Raw genomic sequence first — 23,099 nt, forward strand, 5'->3', positions numbered from 1 at the left:
AGTTCTTAACCATTGCGCCACTCGGCCGGCCCGGATTAAATTATTTTTATAAATGATGTCTAAGCAACTTCCAAAGTAGATTTGAAGGAGATTTGTAATTTGATTTCCTAGGGATAGTTGATTCACATCACTCTATGCTAAACCTTTTAGGCACTGTGAATCTATCACCTCTTAAAAAGGAACACCTGAAAATTCTATTTGGAGTCATTTCATTGCTAAAAATTAGAAGAATAATCTTAACTGGGTATTTTAGCACAAAGGGAAACACCAGTAGTAGTTTCCTTCTAAGGACATAAGGATTTCTGGAAGAAAGAGGTCTGTACATATTTCAGTGGAAATGAACTACTTGCCTAAAATGCCATATAGCATTGAGAATGGTTTGCTAGAATTGGAAAACGCCATTATTTGCAAATGTTTAAGTAGTGTTTTTCATCTTCACAGGATTCTTCAGCATTGTGCCAAGATGAGGCTTTCTTTAAGCCATAATTATCGTATATGCTGCTGGAAAATGGTATCTTAAAATTATTTCAAAAGCAAGATTGTTTTTATATATACATATTCCTAAGTTCAAATTACTTTCATCTAAGTCATGTGAGAAATTCTTTGTAATAGAATATTGATTTATTCAGAAAAGTATCCACTTAATAAACACTACAAAATCAGGCTTTTATGTTATATTTTTATTCTATATAGTTTGTTTTTGTTTCTTCTTTTAAATGGGGGGGGGAAGGGCAGGGGAATTGATTGAATTTGTATGTAAAAACATAGTTACTGTAAACATTGATATTACAGTATTTACTCTTTCCATAACTGTAAATTTTTTAATGCTGACTTGGAGGAAGTAATTCTCAGACTTTGATTTTTGTGTCTATACTAATTTGATTATGAACTTACATGTTGCTGCAGTTTCTAATTTTTGTCTATGTTCTATGTAAAGTTCAGAGCAGAATGGTGACTTTCCTAAGACATTAGAACTTAACCTGCTTGTAATAGACTGTTTTGGGTGTCCACTTCTGGAAAAATTAAGATTTACATAAGGATTCTACAATATTCACCTTCTGTATAAGAATCTGAAAGTTGCCTCCGAGTTCATTAATTATTTAAATCATATTAATGGATAACTGTACTTCCTGCTCTTTTTTACTTACTTGGTTTTAGGTTCCTGGGATAAATGATAACAGTATACTGCCTTTGCTTTTGAGAGAATCACACATACCCAGCATGGGAAGATTTTTTGCATACTCTGATGACAAAGTACATGTTATTTTTGTAGATGGTGTTACTTTAACCCTAAATTGGAATTTTGGCTCTTTTATCGAAAAGAGACAGGTGAGTATACTTCAGACTGAAATGTATTTTATATTGTTTTTTTTACCTGTGAAAATACTGCAGTACTGTATTTTCTTTGTTCTATTTCAATTTGTATTTTGAAGTATAAAATCTGTCAAGAGCCTTTACTGATCTCATTGGATTCCTACCAAATATCAGATAGGTGTGGCAAAGTCATTTTTATAAAGGTAACTCATTATATATAAAGAGAGGGACTAGTATTTTTGTTCTTTTGATAATTATATAAGAGTAATGGTTAAATATTACCCATATCTCATGTAAAATGTAACTTTCAAATTAGTCAAATTTTTAATCATTTATATACTTTTTTAAATTGTTAAGTTAGAAGAGGTTTGTTTGTTTTCAGTTTTACAATGATAAAATTTACCTTTTCTCCTTGCTTCTTAAGGTAAATCAAGGTCTCAGCTTAGGTTGGTGTAAGTTAACTTTTCCTGATGGACACAATCAGTTAATTCACATTGAACACCCTGGACCATATGAAAGGTACTGAAAAAATTTTTTTTAATTATTTACATGTTAATAAATAACTTTTAATTGACAGAGAGGAAACATAAACATTGTTTACATGTTATATATTGTTTTAGTTTTTACCCATGGACAATGTGGACAAAGTCATTTCAACAGGTTTCAGAGTTTACAATTATATTGGCATCTAGCATAACTAAATAGATCATGTCAGCTTTAATCATTTCCATTTGTATTCAAGTGATTTTTCAAAATGAATGTGGTATAAATATAACTGGCTTGCTGTGGAGGTTGTGGTCAATTGTGTTAACCAGTTAATCCCCTAACCAATTTTGTTTTTTATTTATTTATTTTTTTAGCTGAGCCATCCTGCCACCTGTTGGCAGCTCAGCGGCAGCTCAGCTCAGGCTGGGAATTGAACCGCTAGTTGCTCAGAGCTTGCACTCTTGAACAAGCTCTTAACCAACTGAGCCACTCGGCTGGCCCCTCTCCTAACCAATTTTAAATAAGGTTTGCAAACACAAATAACTACACTTCTGTGTGTTTCTGTAAAGTGGAAAAAAAACAAATTAGCTGATTGTTATTCTTAAAATGGAGAAGAGTCTTGAAATCGGCTTTTTATGAATATGCTTCTTTTCCTTTGGTTTATATAGTTATTATAATCACTGTACTTGTGATATTCCTGACATTTTAATGATTTTACTTTGAGAATGTTCACAAAAGAATTGCTTTTTTACCTCTTGAATTTATTTTTCTGTTGGGGTTTATTGCATTTTGGTCTAAATGCTCTAACACTCATTGCTAGCTTGAATAATTTGCCTCAAAAAGATAGCGTTTTCAGCAAACATTACTATTTGTCTTAGCCAGTCACTTCAGAATATTGATCTTATTAAACTTGATCCTTGTTTTGTATATTCAGTGAGTTATATATAATTATACATATATGTATATATATATATATATATATGTGTGTGTGTATGTATTTATGTATTAAATTTTAAAAAGCAAATGTTCACTTAGTCTTATGGGTAAACACATTTACATGACAAAATTTAATGAAACTCATTTTTTAAAAAAAAACTAAGAGAATTTAGACATTTGAATTTGAACTTTGAATGAAATCCAAGTATCCCCTTTGTTCTGACTCTTAAATCTCATCTTTTTATGAGTAAATTTCATTCTTGATAATGAGAAAAAAATGCCTTTTGTATTTCCAATGAAAAAGACTCAGAGAATTGCCTCACTTTAGAATACTTTCTTTATCCTTTTCCCCCAAATTGTTTTAATGACTTTGTTTTCATTTTTTGAATAATTTATAAATATTATACAAGTTTTTTTTCCAAATATTTATTTTTATGTATTCAACCTAGATATGTGACAACAGTAATATCATGGTGCAGAAGACTGACCCAGACTAGTCAGAGAGATGTGCCCACACATCCTTCATCTTCTTTCCTTGAAGAAAATTGGTATTTATATTTCTTTTAAATTTATTCTGTGTAGAACAGTTAATACTCAAAAATTAAAATGTCAAATGGTAAACTCTAACATGTTTTTCCCAAGAAAACCTTTTCTTAGTTAAATGTATTTAACTATAATGTTTATGATAGCTTAATATTAAAAATAATTTATCTTTAATCTGATATCTAATTTATTAAAATTCATATTATATTTCATCTGAAGTTCAGAAAACTGCATTGAAAGCTTCATGTCAAAATGGGTGACTCTTTCAATGTGAGAAATTCATCCTGAAAACTTTATGGAAAATTTTAAAGTTTTTTTTCTTAAACTTTAGTAATATTAAAGGAAATAAAATGTTGACTAACATAGTAAACTTTCAGAAAAAGTTGTTTTCTAAAATAATTTCTATCATATTAATGACCTCCCCAAAATTAATTGGCAAATCAACAAATAAAGTATTTTAGTCCCTCCTGTGTGCCTTTCAGTGTGCAGGGGACTACAACTGGGATTCAAAGGAATATTTAGGGAACTTACGACATTTTAGGGAGGAAGCAAGGACAGAGAGATAAAAAAGGATATTTTAGACTGTGGAGATAGTAGACGATAGTTTTTATGGAGCAGATGCTGTCTGTTAGCTATAGTGTGAGTTTTGATTGGATGCTGTAATCAATAAAGGAATTCAAACTTGATGGAATTACAAGTTCCTAAATAGACAAAAATGACCATAAGAAGGATCATTAGGAAGGTTAGTATCACTGAGAATATAATCTGAATATATTGGAAAAGAAGGATACCAGGAACAATTTAGGAAGCTTTAAAGTAAGTTGTAAGGTGTTTGAGCATAGCATGGTGAAAAAAATATAAACATTAAGCCTGATTCTTATCACCTTTTCTGAAGTTACTTAAAGAAAGAAGTACAAATCAAATTAGTAGATGTTATTTGAATATCTCAGTTCTTAAGGATTTAGCTTTCCAGATCCCTCATTCTTCAACTACAGACTTTGGGAGCAGAAACGTTGTCCAGGTAGCTAGCAGAAGACATAGTTGCAAAGAAAGGGAAATTGTACATAGCTATAAAATTAGTCACTTCATCATTGCTCAGCTGGTACAGTTTGTACAATACTTTTTTATATGAAAGCTTACAAGAGGATAACTGTCGAGACATACAAAAGAAATGAGGGAATAGAGAAGTGCAGATTGGTGATAGCAACTCAGGGTAGAAGCAATGAGGAACAGCAGAGAGACCAAGGAATTGAGGACGTGTAGGGAGAGAAGATATAGCCACTTGCCATAGTTCCATTTCCTTTTCAAAGCCTAAGACATCTCCAACTGTAAATTGTTTTCTTGTCAAAGAGGGTAGGTTGGAGAGAGACTGCACGATAAACAGCTACCTAAATTGTACTTCAGTATTTCTGTTTCCAACTCACCTATTATTAGCTTACGGATTTAACCTTTTAATGGGGATGCTAGTCAAAAAATAGTATAGAAGATCTTTTATAAGAAGTTGATTCATCATATGAGCAACAGCATTAAGGGTAGTTTGTATTGTTGCTTATAACCAGAAAAATGTGTCTTACATTAAAAAAAAAAAAAAGTATTTTGCAATGATGAAGAATCAGCAGGCTTTGGAGTAAGTCATATTCAAGTCTTTGCCACAGATGCTTAAAACGGTGAATGATCTCTTTCATTCTTCATCCATAGGCTGGAGTAATAGAGTGTAAGCTGAAAGGAAGGTGCATGTGGTCCATTTTGTAAAGCCAGTAAAGTAGACAAGTCACATACCCTATTATGAACTGTGAAGACTTTTCTAGTGACTTGAATAAAGAGATCTTTTAGACATTAATGTCCTCATTAATTTTTCAGAAAGCTAGATGAGTTACATTGCTTTCTAGTTGTGTGCCATTGCTCCTATTTTATTCTAGCTTGATGAGGAAAAAGAGAGAGAACACACATACAGCTCTCTACCCCATACTAGTTGTCCCAAAATCTGTTTCTGTGGAACATGGTAAGAGCCAATGTTAATGCTTCGAGTCAAGAAGACAATGTTTAGTATACAGACTGTGCTTAAGAAAACAGTGAAATGAGTAGGTAGTCTATTCCAGAAGGAATTCAATAGAAAACAGGTATGTTTTGCAACCTAGTTCAACTGTGTAAAAAGTTGGCCCTCCAAAACCATCCATTCCCTAAGAGTTCCATATCAATGAAGTCTTACTATGTGTGCAGAACACAGAATAAGAAAAGATTCATTCTTCTGAAAGAGACAATCTAGATATGAAGATCATAAAATAAAATAGTTCAAGAGAAGATAATTATAAATAAGTATATGATTAATTAAAATTATAGGAATTCAAGGAAGGAGAGGTCACTTCAAGGAAGATCACTTCTTTTACAAAAGTATGTTAGTAGAGGGCCAGCCGAGTGGCGCGGTGGTTAAGAGCTGGCTTGGAACAACAGAGAGCCCCAGTTCGAATCCCACATATGAGGGCCAGTGACACTGCCCTCTACAGCTAAGATGTTGAACAACAGCTCAACCTGGAGCTGGGCTGCCGTGAGTCGCCAGCGACGGCGTAGGCTGCAGCCACTGCTGCAGTGGGTTGCCATAGGCTACCGTGTGTAGCCAACAGCCGCAGTGAGCGACCATCCAGAAGCCGGCAACTGATCTGCCTCTCCTGGGAAGAGTGCAATGATGGTGCCAACTTGGGCCAGTGAAGCAACGTCCTCCATAACTAGACTGAAGAACAAAAGGACAGCAACTTGTCTGTTCCCCTTCCCCCAATTCCCCAGCGCTGTTCCCATCCAATTCCCCAATTAAAAAAAAAAAAAAAAGTATGTTAGTAGATTTTTTAAATTTAAGTAAAGTTCAAGGAGGAAAATAGAGGGTATGCCAGGTTAGTACAAAGAGGTTGTAGCAGGAAAGCCATTACCTTCAAACATAAATACTTGATTAAAAAGCCTTCAGGTGGGGACTTTTATTCACTTAGCTTACTTATTAAAAGCACTCAATAAGTATCAGTTGAGTAAAGTTGATTTGTTGATAAATAAAGCCAATATAAACGGAACTCTTAACTTTTACATTCTTCTAAAATTCTAACCTTTATGAAAAAAAAAATCAAGTGTGCTTATTTGAAATATTGTGGATAAAAAAGAATCAGATAACTAGCATGAATTTGCTTTTATTTTCCCCACAGGTGTGTGGCTTCTGAACTTGAAAAGATACAGAAGTTTAACTGTATCCTTTAAACACAATGTATTGTCCTGCATAATTACTCCCTTTCCATTCTAGGCTTAATTCATTACTGTAGTTTATATTAATCAGACATATATTGTGGAGTTCACTGAATAATATTTGAGATATTCAGGATGTATCTTTTCTGTAAAAGGTACATCATGTTGAGGATTTTTACATCTATGTTCATCAGGGATATGAGCCTATAATTTTTTCTTGTAGTATCTTTGTCTGTTTGTGGTTGTCAGGATAATGTTGGCCTCATAAAATGGTTTGAAAGTGTTCCCTCCGCTTCTATTTTTTGGACGAGTTTGAGAAGGATTGGTTGGTATTAATTCTTCTTTAAATGTTTGGTAGAATTCACCAGTGATACCATCTGGTCCTAGGCTCTTGTTTGTGGTTTTTGATTACTGATTCAATCTCCTTACTAGTATTCAGTCTGTTCAGACTTTGTTTCTTCATGATTCAGTCTTGGTAACTTGTATGTTTTTAGGAATTTATCCGTTTCTTCTAGGTTGTCCAATTTGTTGGTGTATAATTGTTCATCATAGTCTCTTATGATCCTTTGTATTGTGTGATATCAATTGTGGTATCGCCTTTTTCACTTCCAATTTTATCTGAGTCCTCTCTCTTTCTCTTGGTAAATGCTCTTTCTCTAGCTAAAGGTTTGCTGAGATATTTTTATTCTTTCATTTCCTATCACCAAACCTCCATCCAAACACATAGCCTTGCCCTTTCCTTTCCCCTTTCTTGTACTCTAGTTTCTTCATCTATAAGGGATAGACTTGAGTTCTAAAGTCCCAACTCTATGATGTATCGAAGAGGTCTCCCTCCCAATGGAGAAATCATATTTTAATATGAAAGCCAGGCTTTCTGAAATAAAAAATACTTATATAATGAAAAATGTGGACAAAAGCTCCTTAACTAAGCAACTCAGTGTTATTGGAGAATAGTGGTATCCTAAATCAGATTCCTAACAAGAAAAATGAACAGTCTTCTGATAATTACAAACCAAAATATTCAGAAATGTTGCTAGAAGTTAATGAAAACAGAGTATCAGTGGCACTGAAAAAAACCTCTGAAATTCTTCAGGATATTGATTGTCTTCTATCAAACTCTAAAAAGTAAAAAATGGAATTATTGCAATATATTATTAAACCTTAAGGATGTTGTTTCAAGTGCCAAGGAATGGTATATATGACTTTTGTACAGTGATTATATGAGAAGTGACTTTTAATTTTGGAGGTATTTTATCTAACCTATAAATTAAAAAATATGTATTTATAATATACTTTATTAATAAATAACTTTTGACATTTTGAAAAATTTCTTAGTTGAGATTTATGAGAAAAAATTTTATAAAATTATAGAGTTGTTGCTATTTTATAGAACATTCACTATTAATCTTCATGGGTTTTTTTGTTTTTCAATATGCAATATTGTGTGCTTTTGGTCATTTGCTATTTAGTCTCTGTACTCGAAGTATTTTTCAATAGAACTATGAAAAGAGAATTAGATCTTAAAAAAAAAGAATGTAGGTAATATTGCTTCAAACTAAGAAGCACTCCAGCAATGACTAAATTTTATCTGAACTGTCTTGTGAACCAGATATGTTCATTTCTTTTGAACATCTAAAAAGATCTATGCTACAAAGTGTGTGAAACTAAAAGAGAAATGAGCTCACCAAAAGTGCTATTACAGCTTGTCTATTGGGAAAGAACAAAACCATATATCTAAAAAGACTTCAAATTATACCAAATATAACCAGAAATGTTCTAATTAACTTCTGATTTCTAGAAAAGACCAGCCTCTTCACCTAAAAGGGAAGAAGCAACAGAGGAAACAAGGAGAAAAACCGAGACCAAAGCAAGCAGAGCATAGATTAGGATTGATGATGTCAGCTATTTCAGTGGGCACAGTGCTCTCTTTAGCTTCTTTCATGCTGGGCCCCTTGCCACCTTCAGGTGTCAGAACAAGTATCACTTCTTCAGAGGGCCCTCCCTCTAAAGTTGGTCTCCCCTAGTTATTCTCTACATCACCCTATTTATTTCCTTTACAGCACCTACTTCAGTCATCCAACTTCTTTGTGGTCTCTATCCCCCACTAGAACTTGCACGCCATGAAGTTATTCCATAACCAAGCACAACGCCTGCCATATTGAGAGCACTCAGTATGTGCTGTATAAATGAATCAGTGCCTTTGGGCAGTAGATGGACTACAGACAAACTGTAGGTTCTGTTTTGGTAGCAGGAAGCCATCTATGTCATACGTTGTCCCTCAATAGCTCTAGAAAACCTAGACTGTAATTAGAGATGTACCATGCTGCCGTGAGGGTAATGCCAAATTGTTACTGCATTCAGACAGAAAAAAAACCTGTCCTTACCATAACTAAAAACACTCACTATTGTGGTTAATGTATTTGGTGATATTTTTAATTAGCTTTTATGCTGTGTGGATAAAATGTGTAACCCCACCCCCCCACACCCCCGTAAGTCTTTTCCATTGGCTAAGAACCAAGAGTGTGACAAGCAATGCGAAGTTCTCTAACGGAGATACTGAGCCACACTTGAAGGTTCTGTGAGAGGCCTGTGAGTTTGCCTGAGGCTGAAGATTCCAGTGTTCTATGGTCTCTTTCAACTGTGTAAGTATAATCCTGCTGCTGCCCTTGCTTTCCATCTGACACTTGTTTTGAGAGGCAGAAAGGAGACAGGAGTGTTGCTCTTTGAGCCTCCTCTTTTGGGCCAGTACTTCCAAGAACAAATGTCGAGCTAGATGTCGAGTAGTGGGGGTGATAAAAGAGCACCCACTACTCGGAGGGTGACAGGAATGGGAACTGCCCAGTCCCGGTAAACAAGCTGCATCTTGTCAGTCCCGTTCATCACGCTACCCTCTAGGCAGTCGCTTTTTCGACTCTTCAGCATTTAGGAGTCACGGTAAACTGCTCTAGCCATATCACCGCGGTCCACGAGAAAGCGGCCCACAATGCACACCCGCATAGCGACAAAGAATAATTATCAAGAAATCCCCCAGGGGGCGGTGAAGCGCTGAGGAGCGTCAGGTCTGCAAGGTCGTGCGGTCTGTCTCGTGACAAACTCTGACGCCCAACCAGAAGGGTCCTGCGAAAGAGGTCGGAAACGGCTCTACACCTTTGGGACCCACGATGGCCTGTAGCTCCTAGCTCAAGCGTATGGGCATAAGGCCTGTGCATCTGACATTCGGTGAGGTTCATTCTGCGTCCCCAGCTCCCCCGCCGCCACTTGGGTGCGACGTGGGTATGTCGGCGGCCACATCTGTGGCCCGGCGCAGGCTAAACCCAGAACGAATTTTCGGGTTGACAGAAGTAAACTAACAAGACACTTTTCACTTCTCACTCTGTCGTCCCAAAGGTCTCCCTTTTGGGGCAGGACGGAGAAGAACTCTTAAGAACCTGCACACGCTGCACGAAAGAGCATTCAAATACCGCTTCCGGTCGCCTGAGCGGAGCCAGTATCCCGTCGTCCTCTCGCCCGGCGTTGCGCGCTGCAGCCGCTCTGGCCAGCGGCCCGCATCTCTATGGTACGGACGGATGGGAGGTGGGAGGGATGGCGGCGCGTTGGCTCCCTGAGCTTCAGCAGAAAGCGGAGGGTGGGTGGAGCTGAGCTGCAGCGAGAGACTGGGTGGGAGGGGGACGGAATGGACGCCTTGATACTGCGTCCTGAGGTGGGAGGCCGGAGGCAGGCACCAACCTGAGCCCGAAGTCTGGAAGATCCGGGTTCCAGACGGGGCGGACGTGCAGGGGCGGCAGGCGCGCGGGTCCCGAGAGCGCGCGGCGTGTGCTTGACCCTTGAGCGGCCACTGTCGCGTGGCCCCCCAAGCTGCGCAAAGCCCCGGCACCGCCCTCCGGCTTCATCGCGCCGTCTAGATCCCGTAGGCTCCCAGCCCACGCCTAGGCTCTGCGTCTTTGGCGTTTTCCTGGCCCATAACGGAGTGCCGGGGGTCTTGATAGAATTGCCCATTGCCATCGTTACCTGGCATCAGAGAGAACCCTTATGCGTCCTGGATCCTGGGAGGCGTGAATGCGATGAGTGACATGGTCCCTTCCCTGCAGACGCCACGGCTTCCTACCTTTTCTTGACATTTTAAAAATTACTGCATCATACCAATCAGATGAAAGAATGACTTTGGGAATCGAATCGGCTGAGACTTGAGACATGTTGAAATTCAGAATTGTATGTTTTATTCGTAATGGTCATGAGAACTGAACATTATATATTCCGGCTATAAAAAGTTTCCGTGAAAGGGAGCGAGATCTGTTTCCTTTCTTTGCAAATTAGCTACGTTCGTTTGGCATCTGCTTTGGGTATTGTAGCATTAAAGAAATTAGATACAAGTTTCGTAGCAATTACAGTTCAATGACGAGGACATTTATAAAACAGACAAATTTCAGATTTTAGACCGTGCTTTTGCTTCAGGTTTTTGTAAATATTTGTGATGAGGGGGAGAGGGGGAGGAAGAGGGTGAAGTAGATGATATTTACAATGGGGATTTGTTAGCTCTGATTTGTTTGGGCAGAAATAATGTCTAAGGTTAACGAACAATGCATAATAATGTATAATTAAAGTAACTGACTAATTATGTGTTTGTGGAATTGAGGAAAGGGAAGATTATTGCTGTGTGTACGTTGGAGGCCCCATAGTTCATGGCATTTTACTGGAAATGAGATGTGGCAGAATTTTGCCGTTCAGCAAAGTGGCTCCTGCAAGTCATAGAAATTTATGATCTGGGTCCTTGGCTGCTATGGTAGAGAAGTCATTCCAAAGTAATAGCTTTAGCTCATAGGCGGAGGATTGCTTACCTGCTTACCCCTATTATGAATATAATGAAATATTTATTAAACATTTGAGTACAGGTTTAAAAGAAAATTATAATTACTAACTTAAGGAACCTGCCCTCAAAAAGTGAATATGTAAAATAAACATAAAGCTCTTTTATAGTTTCGGAGGTTCCTGAGTCCATTCTATTTGTAGGGAGAGGAACAGGAAGTGGAAAAGGGAAGAAAAGGGTAAGAAGAAAAATGGGTACACTTATGTGTCCTAGTCAGAAACAGTAAATAAGAAGTATACTTATGAAATTTGTCTATCTCATACTCAGAATCTAATCTAAATATTTGCACCAGTAGTTGTAGTGGAATAGATGTCAGAATTGTGTTTCTGGGACCATAATTATAACTTTCTTAAAAAATAGAAACTACTATTTTGGTTATCTATTGCTGCATAACAAATTACCCCAAAACTTAGGAGCTCAAAACAGTATGTTTCCTTTTGTTGCAATCTGTCTCTATAGAGAAATTTAATACAGTCACATTTAATGTGGTATTTGCTTTTGATGTTTGATTCCTATTGCTTTTTGGGGAGGAGGGTCAAGTTTTCTTCTATGCTTTTTTTTTCTTTTCCATTTTGCTGTATTGATCAGTTTTCTTTATTCCTCTCCACATCTCCCTAGAGATTTAGAATTCCTGCTCCTCAATTCTTTCTCCCCCAGAAATCGTACATAAGTATTTAATTTCTGAGGCAAAACTCCTAAAATTCACGATTATCACACAGGTCCTACAGTTTAGTTATGTTTAGAGTCCTACAGTCATGATCCTTTTCTCTCAGAGCTCTGTACGCCACAATATTTTGGTATTTAGTGTTGATGTTAATCACATTCTCTTTATTTTATGATAATTTACTTGAATATTCTTCAAGATTTTTCTTTATTTTTTGAATTATTTTTTTCTTTCAGTGTCCAACTCCTTGTTCTTTTTTCCCTCATCAAGCTTTGGGGAAATTCTTTGAAAATGTTCATATTCACTTAATTGTGACTTTCGAAGCATTCATTTTACTATGCATTGCTTCTGTTAACCTTGTATTTGGGCAATCCGGCTTTTCATCTCCATAATCTCTTTCTTGTTTTCAGATTGCTCCTTTTACATGAAAGTCTGCTGTTGTTGACAATAAAGTATATATTTTTTAACTTTTTGATATCTTTGTTGGAGTATAATTGACATGTAATCAACTGTACATATTTAAATTTTACAATTTGACACATTTTGATGTATGTATGAAACTGTCACTACAATCAAGATAATGAACTTATCGGGCCCCCAAAGTGTCCTTATGCTCCTTTTTTATCTGTCCTGCCCCTCTTGTCCCCAGGCAACACTGATCTGCATTCTGTCACTTAGAATAGTTTGCATTTTCTAGAATATTTTATAAATTAAATCATACTATGTGCTCTTTTGAAAACATACAGAAAGGTAGAGGATATGTATAATGAACTACAGTATATCCATTACCTAAATTGAACAATTATAACATTTTCCCATAATTGCTTCATTTACTTTTTTTAATTAATAGACTATTTTTTATAGTTTCATGTTTATAGAAAAGTGGAGCAGATAGTAGAGTGTTCTCATATACAGTTAACCCATGAACATGTTGGGTCAGGGGTGCCGACACCCTGCAGAGTCAAGAATTCACATATAACTTTTGACTCCCCAAAAACTTAACTGCTAATAGCCTCCCGTTGGCCAGAACCCTTACCAATAACATAAAAAAATCGATTAACATATTTTGTATATATGCTATATGCATTATATACTGTATTCTTACAATAAATTAAGCTATAGAAAAAAATGTTATTAAGAAAATCATAAGGAAAATACATTTATAATAATTTCTGAAAAATATTCACATATGAGTGGACCTGCGCAGTTCAAACCTGTGTTCATTTGTCAACTGTATTTCTTCTCCCTCTGCACACATTTCTCCATTACTAACATTTTTCATTAGTGTGATAGGTACATTTGTTGCAATTAATGAACCAATATCGATACATTGTTATTGACTAATGTCTACAATTTAAGGTTCATTTTTTTTGTGTTGTACAATTCTATGGGTTTTGACTACTTTTTTTTGTAGGGGGTGTCTGCTTTTTAGTATGATTTTGAAGTTCATCTATGTTTTTGTATATATCACTTTTTTCTTTTTCTTTTTTATTGCACATTTTGTTTTCGTGTGTATCATTAATTTTTCTTTTTAGTATTTTTTATTCCACGTTTTATTTATTCAGTTGGGTTGTTTCCAGTTTGGAGCTAATATATTGGGTTGTTGGAAAAGTCATGACATTTTTTCTTTATGTTTTTCATTGCAAAAAAGTGTCATGACTTTTCTGAAAACCCAATAGATAAAAACTGCTGTGGATGTTTATGTACAAGTCTTTGTGCAGATGTAGGCTTTCATTTCTCTGAGGTAAATACCTAAGAGTGGAATGACTGAGTCATATGGTAGGAGTATGTTTAACTTTTTGAGAAACTGGATAGCGGTTGTGCCATTTTACATTTCCACCAGCAGTATGAGAGTTCTGGTTGCTCCACGTCTTGTCAACATTTGGGATGGTCAGTCTTTACTTTTAGCCATTCTAATAGGTATGTTTGGTATTTCATTGTGGTTTTAATTTACATTTCCATAGAAATTAATGATGTTGAACATATTGTATTTCATGTGCTTACTAGCCATCTGTATGTTACCTCTGTAAAGTACCTTTTCTTTTCAAGTGCCCATTTTTGTATTGTTTTGTTTGTTTTTCTGTTATTGTGTTTTGAGGATTTTTTGTTCTGGACACAAACCCTTTATCAAATATGAGATATGCAAATATTTTTTCCCAGTCTGTGGCTTGTCTTTTCATTCTTTTAACATTGTATTTCAAAGAGCAGAAGTTCTTAATTTTGGCGAAGTTCAGTTTATCAATTTTTAAAACAGATCAAGCTTTTGATGTTGCATCGAACTCTTTGCATAACCCAAGGACTCACAGATATTTTCCTATGTTTTCTTCCAGAAGTTTTATAGTTTTGTGTTACTTTTAGGTCTCTGATCTATTTTGAGTTAATTTTTGTTTATGGAATAAAGTACGGATTGAGGTTCATTAGTTTTTCACTATGGACATCCAGTTGTTCCAGCACCATTTGTTGAAAGGAATATCTTTTCTTTATTGACTTGCCTTTGTATGTTTGTCAGAAATGACCGTGTACGTGTTGATCTATTTTTGATCCCACTCTCTAGTTTGTTCCATTGATCTATTTGTGTATCTTTATACCAATAGCCACACTGTCTTGATTATTGTTAGCTTTATAAGAGTTGAAATCAGATAACATAGTCCTTCAAATTAATTCCTTTTTTCCAAAGTTGTTTTCCTATTCTAGGTCTTTTGCATTTCCCTATAAATTTTAGAATATATATAATGAGCTATGTATAGTTTTTATTACAAAATGGAAGTTTAGTCATGATCAATAAATCATGAAGTTATTCTTTAATCTCAGAATAAAAACAAAATAATACAAACCAAAAACTTCGTGCATCACACAATATTGATAACTTTAATTGGATAAATGATTTCAATATTCTATGCCAGGTAAGCACTCAGCATAGCATTATGATGCTTTTTTTATATCAGTTAAGGTTCTTTGGTTAGAGGCAGCAGAAAGGAAAAGGGGATTTATTGAAAAAATGCTGGGGTGGCTCAGAGAAGTGAAGGGCAGCTCTGAGAACCTTAGCATTGGACCTGAGAATTTGATTCTTTTTTCATAGGCTGTTCTATGTAGTGGAGCCCATGGTCTACAAGAAAAGAAAAGGAACTTTCCCTCACCAGCTCGATTTAGGAAAACTCTGGAAAGGAGTCTGATTGGCCCAATCTGGGTCACCTTCATCACTAGATTAATCACAACTAATCTAATCACTACTGGAAAATGATTACTAATTAGTAATTACTAATTAATCACTACTACTAATAAGGGAGACAGGAAATTGTAATTGGTCAGCTCTGGAGTTAGGGTATTGTGATGAGCAGTTTTTCCAAAGGAAGGGGATGCTGTTATCAGAAGTGTGGAAAGTAGTTGCTGGGTACATAGACACAATGGATGCCCTCTACCATGTAGACACAATGGATGCCCACTACCATGTAGACACAATGGATGCCCACTACCATGTCGTAAACATTGCTGAGCGATAGAACTGTTTGATGACCTCAAAGTAATAGATGACAGTTAGTGGGCTTTCTTAAATGTCCCTTGATGCATATTACCATGTGAGTTGTTTTCCTTACAAAGCTACACTCTTGGGCCACATGGCATATTATGTATAATGTGTAAGAAATACCTTTTTTTTATACTTGAAAGTTGTTAAGAGAATAGATCTTAAAGTTCTCACCACACACAAGAAAAGGTGACTATGTGAGATGCTGAATGTGTTAACTAACATTATGGTACTTATTTTACAATATATATGTATATCAAATCATATTGTATACTTTAAGCTTACATAGTGATATATATCAATTATATCTCAATAAAGCTAGGAAAAGTAAACTTACAATAGTTAAAAAAAATACCACTTTTTACAACTCGGTTTTATATTTGTGAAATTATTGCTGATAATATTTTGTGTAAGTAGTATATGGCAGCCCATAATCTTCATGAATATTTTTCTCTGCTTTCTATTTTAGGGTAACCGGGAATGTAAACAAGGATAAGCTGTTTCCTGATGGCTTTTAGTACATACTGACATATTGTTTGTGATGGCATCCGAGACTGAGAAGACCCATGCTTTACTCCAGTCTTGTAGCACTGAATCTCTTATTTCTAGCATTGGTCTGGGGATATTTTGCCTAATGGCTGACAGACTACTACTACAGATTTCCATAATTCAGCAAAATGACTGGCTTCGTGCTCTCTCAGATAATGCAGTGCATGGTGTGATTGGCATGTGGTCGTGGGCAATAGTCATTGGAATTAAGAAGAAGACTGACTTAAGAGAAATCATTTTAGCTGGATTTTTAGCCTCTGTTATCGACGTAGACCACTTTTTACTAGCTGGATCCCTATCGTTAAAGGTAAGAAGCACATAGGTTGAATTTTTCTGGTCTTTAATTTCGTTAGCACCACTGTATTGATCTTCAGAGCATCATTTTAGTTAGTGCTGGAGAGGATTAGCCTTATTTTAAAATAAGGAAGCCCATTCATCAAACTTTTTTGAGTACTTAGTACTTACCTGAAGGTGCCCACAGTCACGTTGCTGATGATGTTATCTGGCATCACAAACTGCCATGGATGTACCCAGAGCAAGGACTCATGAACTGTACCTGAGGAGTTCCGGGCTGGCTTTACAGAGGATGTGTTTAGCCAGCTCTTGAAGGAAGGATCAGCCAACTGGTTTAAAGTAATGGGTATCATTCTCAGGACCATCCTAGTTCTTTTTGTATCAGTGGTCTTTCTTCAGGACCACACTTAAAATTTCCCCCACATTCCTCATGTTTTATGGTTAGTATGCGGCTCCTAAGTGCTCCATAACAGTTGAATTGCTTTAAGATGATCCCCAGTCTTGGGAAAGGACTTTCAATGATTCATTCCCTGAGTCCCTCTTGGAGTCAGAAGTGTGCATATCAATGGACTGATTAGAACACAGTCTTTGAAGGAGAAATTGAGGCATTTCATTGAGGCATCAGAGGTTTAGCTATACAGAGACCTACTAGCCTTGCAAGTGAACTAAGCTTAAAATGACAATTCAGAGAATATTTTCTAAGTGGCAACAAATTTGCCTGCCTTTTACCTGTTTATGATCTGTACACATTTCAAGGGAAGAAATACAGATTCACAGAGCAAGGGCTTTGCTTTGTTTCCCACTGGCCTAGAACAATGCCTGGCTCACCTAGTAGATGTGCAGTAAATATTTGTTGGAAAAATGAGAAATGATTGCTACTTCTTCCTATTATGTGTCAGGTACTGTACAAGGTATTTCTCAGAGGTTGTCTTACTTATTTAGAAACTTAACAGACATAGTATCAGCAATTCCTGATTAAAGTCAAATTTTAACTTTTTTGCTATAAATGGAGGCAGCATCACATTGCTGTTTAAGATTGGAATCAGAAAACCAGAGTTTGAATCCTACCATGCAGTGCTAGCCGACTGCTTTTCTTCTTCTTTCTTTTTTTTTTTAGCTGAGCCATCCTGCTACCTGTTGGCAGCTCAGCGGCTGCCCAGCTCGGGCTGGACTCGAACTGCTGTTGCTCAGAGCTCAAACTCTTGAGCGAGCTCTTAACCAACTGAGCCACTCGACCGGCCCTCTGCTTTTCTTCTTCAAGTTTCCATTTCCTCATTTGTAAAATGTGGATTACAACATGACTTACTTATATCATAGGGTTGTTGTGAGGATTAAATGAGCATATTAAGTGATACACCCTGGCAAATAGCAAGAAATATTAGTAAAGAGTGGGATAATCTATAAAGCAAAAAGTTGTGGTTCATAAATGCATTCATCTAGAATTTATCCTGTTGCAATTTTTCAAAACATTTGGGCTGTGAACGGTATTTATTCTTTGAATCATTGAGAAGCAGTAGTGTTAAGAATAGGAGCCACCAATTCAGACAGACTCCACATCAAATCCCAGCTCTGCCACTTAGTAACTGCACAACATGGCGAAATTACTTAGCATTCTTAGTCTGTTTCCTTCTCTCTACAAAATCCCTAACTCATAGGATTGCTATAAGAATTAAATGAGATTGTGCACATGAAGTATAGGATAGTGTTGATACTGAGCCTTATTTTTGTTATTTTTTTAAAGATTTTTATTGAAATATAGCTAACATACAATATTATATTAGTTTCACATGTACACCATAGTTATTCAACAGTACCCACCTAGGACTATATAGAGTTATTACCATATTATTGATTATATTCCCTATGCTAAAGAAGTAATCACCATGGTAAGTCCAGCAACTATATGACACTGTACCATGCTATCACAATATTATTGATCTTTCCCCCCTTTTTAAATTTTTCAATTAGAGTTGACATTCAGTATTATTTTATATTAGTTTCAAGTTTATAACATAGTGGTTATACATTTATATAATTTAGGAAGTGATACCCCTGACTAGTAAGTACCACCTGACACTGTACATAGTTCTTACCATTTTATTGATTATATTCCCTATGCTTTACCTCCCCATGACTATTTTGTAACTACCAATTTGTATCTCTTAATCCCTTCACCTTTTTCACCCTGCCCCCAACCTCCTCCCATCTATCACCCCGATAAATCTAGTACCCACCTGACACCATAAGTTGTTACAATATTATTGACTATATTCCTTAGGCTATACGCTACATCCCCATGACTACTGTGTAACAACCAATTTGTACTTCTTAATCCCTTCCGCTTTTCACCCATCTCCAACCCTCCTCCCATCTGGCAACCATCAAAATGTTCTCCATATCTATTTGTTTCTGTTTCTTTTGTTTGTTTATTTTGTTATTTAGATTCCACTTATAAGTGAAATCATATGACACTTGTCTTCTGCTGTCTGACTTAACTACATTCAGCACTGTACCCTCTAGGTCCGTCCGTGTTGTCACAGATGGCAGGATTTTATTCTTTTTTTTTTGCTGATAATATTCCATTGTATATATATACCACCTCTTCTTTATCCTTTCATTCATTCAGGGACACCCAGATTGCCTCCACACCTTGGCCATTTGTAAACAATGCTGCAATGAACATATGGATGAGCATATCCCCTTGAAGTAGCATTTTGGGTTTCTTTGGATAAATACCCAGAAGTGGGATTACTAGGTCCTTCTTTGTCTCTTGTTATAGTCTTTGGTTTTTTTTCAAAGATTTTATTGGGGAATCGGGGAAGGGGAACAGACAAGTTGCTGTCCTTTTGTTCTTCAGTCTAGTTGTGGAGGACGTTGTTTCTCTGGCCCATGTTGGTATTATCATTGCGCTTTTCCCGGGTGAGGCAGATTGGTCGCCGACCTCTGGACAGCTACTCACGGCGGCTCTTGGCAGCTCACACTGGCTGCCAGCCGTTCATGCTGGCTGCTAGCTACGTATCGTAGCCCATGGCAGCCCACTGCAGCAAGGGCTGCAGCCTACGCCGTCACCAGCGACTCACGGCAGCCCACCTGCAGGTCGAGCTGTTGTTCACTTGTCTTAGTTGTAGAGGGCAGTGTCACTCGCCCCCATGTGGGATCTGAACCGGAGCCCTGCTGCTCAGAGCTGGCGTCCCAAGCCAGCTCTTAACCAATGTGCCACTCAGCCAGCCCTATAGTCTGTTTTAAGTGATCCTTATTTTTGAATGAACTTTTAAAATTTTTTCACATTCTCATACTCATGGATCATTCAAGGTTTAAGCCTAAAATTTTCATGTTTAGATATTGATTACATTTTTTTGCAGTGGTTTAGAAACTTAAGTTTATTTAACTAAACTTTAGAATACTTACTTTAAACAATATAACCTTTCTAAATATTATTGTAAATAAATCCTGAAAGTATTCAAGGCTAATATAAAGTGGTTACAACAAAAATATTCCCCTCCTGTGCCTTTATTAATTGAAGAATATTTTATTTGGTTGTGAGATTTTCTTCAACACTGTTGGGGGCCCCAAACAATTCTTTAAAACTCCAAATTTACACAAACCATGCATTTAGGATATGAATTAAATTCATATTGTGACTTTTCTAAGTAAATAATAGGAAACTTAAAAAACTTAATCACCATGTTCTTGAGATCTTGATTTCATTTGCAAAAGATATCCTTTTTTATCTTCCTTGCCTATATATAATAGATATAATGCATGTATTTGGAGGTGGCATAGAAAATGATTCCCTTGCATTTCCAATAGGCTCCTGGAAAATATTTTAGAATAGTAAGAAGCATCTATAAAATTTTGTTTGCCAAAAAGGAAATGATATAGCTATTGCTTTCCGCTCCCCACAGGCTGCTTTGACTCTTCCGCGAAGACCATTTCTTCATTGTTCTACCGTGATACCTGTTGTGGTCCTGACCCTGAAGTTTACTATGCACCTTTTCAAGCTCAAAGACTCATGGTGCTTTCTTCCCTGGATGTTACTTATATCCTGGACCTCACACCACATCCGAGATGGCATTCGTCACGGCTTGTGGATATGCCCGTTTGGAAAAACTTCTCCTTTGCCATTCTGGCTTTATGTCATAATCACATCATCTTTACCTCACATCTGTTCATTGGTTATGTATTTAACAGGGACCAGACAAATGATGTCTTCAAAACATGGAATTTATATTGATGTCTGAAGTAACCATATGGCTGTCTTAGAGAATCCAATGATTCAGACAATGATAATTAAGAGTAGCCAACATTAAAGTGAACTTTAAAAAAACATATTAGGTACTTATATTAATTATTATAATTCCTGAATCCTCTTGCTCAGGAGGCATGTACAAATTTTTTTTAATTATATATTTGTTGTACTTAATTCTACTTCTCTCTTCTATAACACTCTAGTGCAATATTGTAGTTTCATTTAGTTAATGATGTGTTTTTTATTGTTTCTTCTGTTTATCTGGCTTTACTAATAGCTCTATCAGAGTAACATCCAATTAAGTTTGGAAATATAGCTTTAATATAATCCATTTCCAGATGAAAAAAAGTTCAAATTTTAGGGTGGCTGATTTGTGGAAAGTTAGCACTATATTTGGGTCCACATTTTCCTGAGATAGTGACACAATAAAATGGCCAAAATAAATGAGATCATGAATAAGATATACAGAGAATGCTAACATTTGTTTTGTCATATATGTTGACCCTGACTGAAATTTAATTTGCCAAGTGCTTTAGTGAGTTGTAATTACTGGCAGAATCTGCTTCAGTACACTTGTGAAAAATCATTATAATATTCATAGAAGATAGTAACTAACATTAGATCTAGGTTATTGTTCCAGAAATCACTTTAGGAAATTATTGTAATATGTTGGCAATAGTAACATCTTCCTGAAGTATTAGTTTTTCAGTATCTTTGCCCAAAAATCTCATGTATTAGGGTTTTAACTGTTTTGGAAAATATAACTAAATTTAACACAATATTTATTGAAAATTAACTAACAAAATATTGCTACTTGGCTTATAACCATAGAATTTTAATTGACACAAAAAAAGACTTCCCAGTAATGTCATTTCGAATGTAAACTCCTGAATGTGCCCTTAAAATGGTTTTAGTTGCTGTCGATTTGTTTACATACTCCTAAAATATTATACCAGTTAAATCATTTTGTAAAAACCTGCCTGATACTGACAGACAAAAAAATTTTTTTTCAGTGTAAAGTACTTTTAGAAAATTTGATTTTTGCTTTTTTTCAGGTTGATCTTCTGTTGAAAATGATTAGCCTTTATTAGAGAAGGAAATTTAGTTGCTGTAAATTTTACATTTGCACAGTTTAATGTTACTTTGATATAAAAGTCAGTGCCCCAAAGTCACCTGCTATTGTTTGTAGCATATGTGTCATCTGCTGTCTTCATATTTTCTTACACATTTGTTATTTGTAATGTTAGTGATTGTGTGCCTTATTCTCTGAGAAATGATGCAGCAATGCCTTTATCCAAAGCAGAATTTTCTTACTTATTAAGTGAAACAGAGTTCTGTAAATTGTTCTAAAGGTTCAAGCTTTTTAGTTTTTCATTTTGTTTTTAATCAGTTGGTTTCAGTCTATTAGGTTTTATAATCTGTTATCTTTTGAGAGCAATTATTGTGTCAGTTTGGTGGGTTTAATAGTAAATATTATATAGTGGGAGTAAATTTGATTAAAGTAGAGATTTTTTAAAAAGCATATGAAATCAGAAATCCGTGGAAATAAAGCATATATCTTAAGTAACTTTTTCTGACTAAATTATAAAATTCTACTTTTTTCTTTCTCCATATATCATTAAAACATAGGGCCTTCAATAAGAATGTGACATTGGGATTTGGGGCTTGTCCTAACTTTTTTTATTAGAATGGGAGTTCACTTTGACCATGAATCTTTGCTTAAACAACTGCAATCATTTATTTATTTATTTAGCTGTCTATTTATTTATTTATTTATTTACTTACTTATAAGAAAGCAAAAGCAATGTATTGGAAATGAAAGTACACACTTGAGAAGAAAGTGCAGGCGAACTCCGAACCAGTTGCAACAACTGCAGATTTTAAGTGTGGGTTTATCTTTGTTCCTACCTCTACCATCAGAAATGTTCCTTGTCTTCTAAGTGTGGTTGTAGCCTCTAGAAATATAACTACCAACTTCCCATGCAACCATTTTGTTCCTTTTCTTTGGGTTTGTGTCAATACATTATTTCAAAAGTTGGACAGTATCTTGTTTGCATGTGTATGTTTTCTCCGTCCTCTAGATGTCCTCCATTTACTTAGTCTTTCTATCTTGACTGTTTTGCTGATCTGGCCTCCCAATCTACTGTTTTCTTGAGCCATGTTAGTTATGCTGGCTACTCAGGAGAACTTCCACCACTGAACTATTTTCTACTCATCCCCAAGCCTAGATTTCTTTAGGGGTGGGCTAAGAACTCCTGTTGCATATGGGTTAAAATCTCATAATACTCCAAATCCTCACCCTCACATGCTACCCTCTAAGACTCGCTTTTACCTTCTTTGATGATATGAGCACCTGGATCCCTTTTTATTTTTTATTTGAACGCTTGGTTTTATCCTTAAGTCATCAGATGACCTGCCTGAAATCTGGACTTCAATATTCCCCTCTTCTACACTA

The 23,099-nt window shown here is 36.0% G+C and overlaps 2 protein-coding genes across 8 annotated transcripts in view; both read left to right on the plus strand.

Annotated features, from left to right (window-relative positions):
* The window catches only part of CUNH5orf34 (chromosome unknown C5orf34 homolog), a 30,012-nt gene extending 22,187 nt beyond the window's left edge, over nt 1-7,825 (plus strand). For all 4 annotated transcript variants that reach the window (XM_019661507.1, XM_019661510.1, XM_019661509.1 and 1 more), the window contains 6 exons: nt 442-511; nt 1,159-1,329; nt 1,739-1,833; nt 3,186-3,284; nt 6,465-6,505; nt 7,440-7,825. In XM_019661507.1, the coding sequence (XP_019517052.1) occupies nt 442-511; nt 1,159-1,329; nt 1,739-1,833; nt 3,186-3,284; nt 6,465-6,505; nt 7,440-7,630 (667 nt within the window). In that variant the 3' untranslated portion in view covers nt 7,631-7,825. The remainder of the gene's footprint in view (nt 1-441; nt 512-1,158; nt 1,330-1,738; nt 1,834-3,185; nt 3,285-6,464; nt 6,506-7,439) is intronic.
* Nucleotides 7,826-7,906: 81 nt separating this feature from the next.
* TMEM267 (transmembrane protein 267) lies at nt 7,907-22,211 on the plus strand. 4 transcript variants are annotated; one of them, XM_019661533.1, is made up of 4 exons: nt 7,907-9,720; nt 9,889-10,057; nt 16,022-16,408; nt 20,301-22,211. In XM_019661533.1, exons 3-4 carry the CDS (start codon nt 16,094-16,096, stop codon nt 20,634-20,636), a joined length of 651 nt encoding a protein of 216 aa, XP_019517078.1. In that variant the 5' UTR covers nt 7,907-9,720; nt 9,889-10,057; nt 16,022-16,093; the 3' UTR covers nt 20,637-22,211. The 4 variants fall into 4 exon arrangements, with proteins under 4 accessions (XP_019517078.1, XP_019517077.1, XP_019517079.1 ...); XM_019661532.1 differs by having other exon boundaries at nt 7,907-10,057; XM_019661534.1 differs by lacking the exons at nt 7,907-9,720; nt 9,889-10,057 and adding an exon at nt 10,071-10,126.
* Nucleotides 22,212-23,099: the final 888 nt, after the last annotated feature.

The sequence above is a fragment of the Hipposideros armiger genome, unplaced genomic scaffold (assembly GCF_001890085.2).
Source record: "Hipposideros armiger isolate ML-2016 unplaced genomic scaffold, ASM189008v1 scaffold_351, whole genome shotgun sequence".
Lineage (NCBI taxonomy): Eukaryota > Metazoa > Chordata > Mammalia > Chiroptera > Hipposideridae > Hipposideros > Hipposideros armiger.

What these genes read in the sequence shown, in the direction of transcription:
- TMEM267 (XM_019661532.1), top strand. Translation starts at nt 16,094, where the DNA reads ATGGCATCCGAGACTGAGAAGACCCATGCTTTACTCCAGTCTTGTAGC. An exon ending in CTGGATCCCTATCGTTAAAG is followed by an intron (nt 16,409 to 20,300) that starts GTAAGAAGCACA and finishes CGCTCCCCACAG; the next exon opens with GCTGCTTTGACTCTTCCGCG.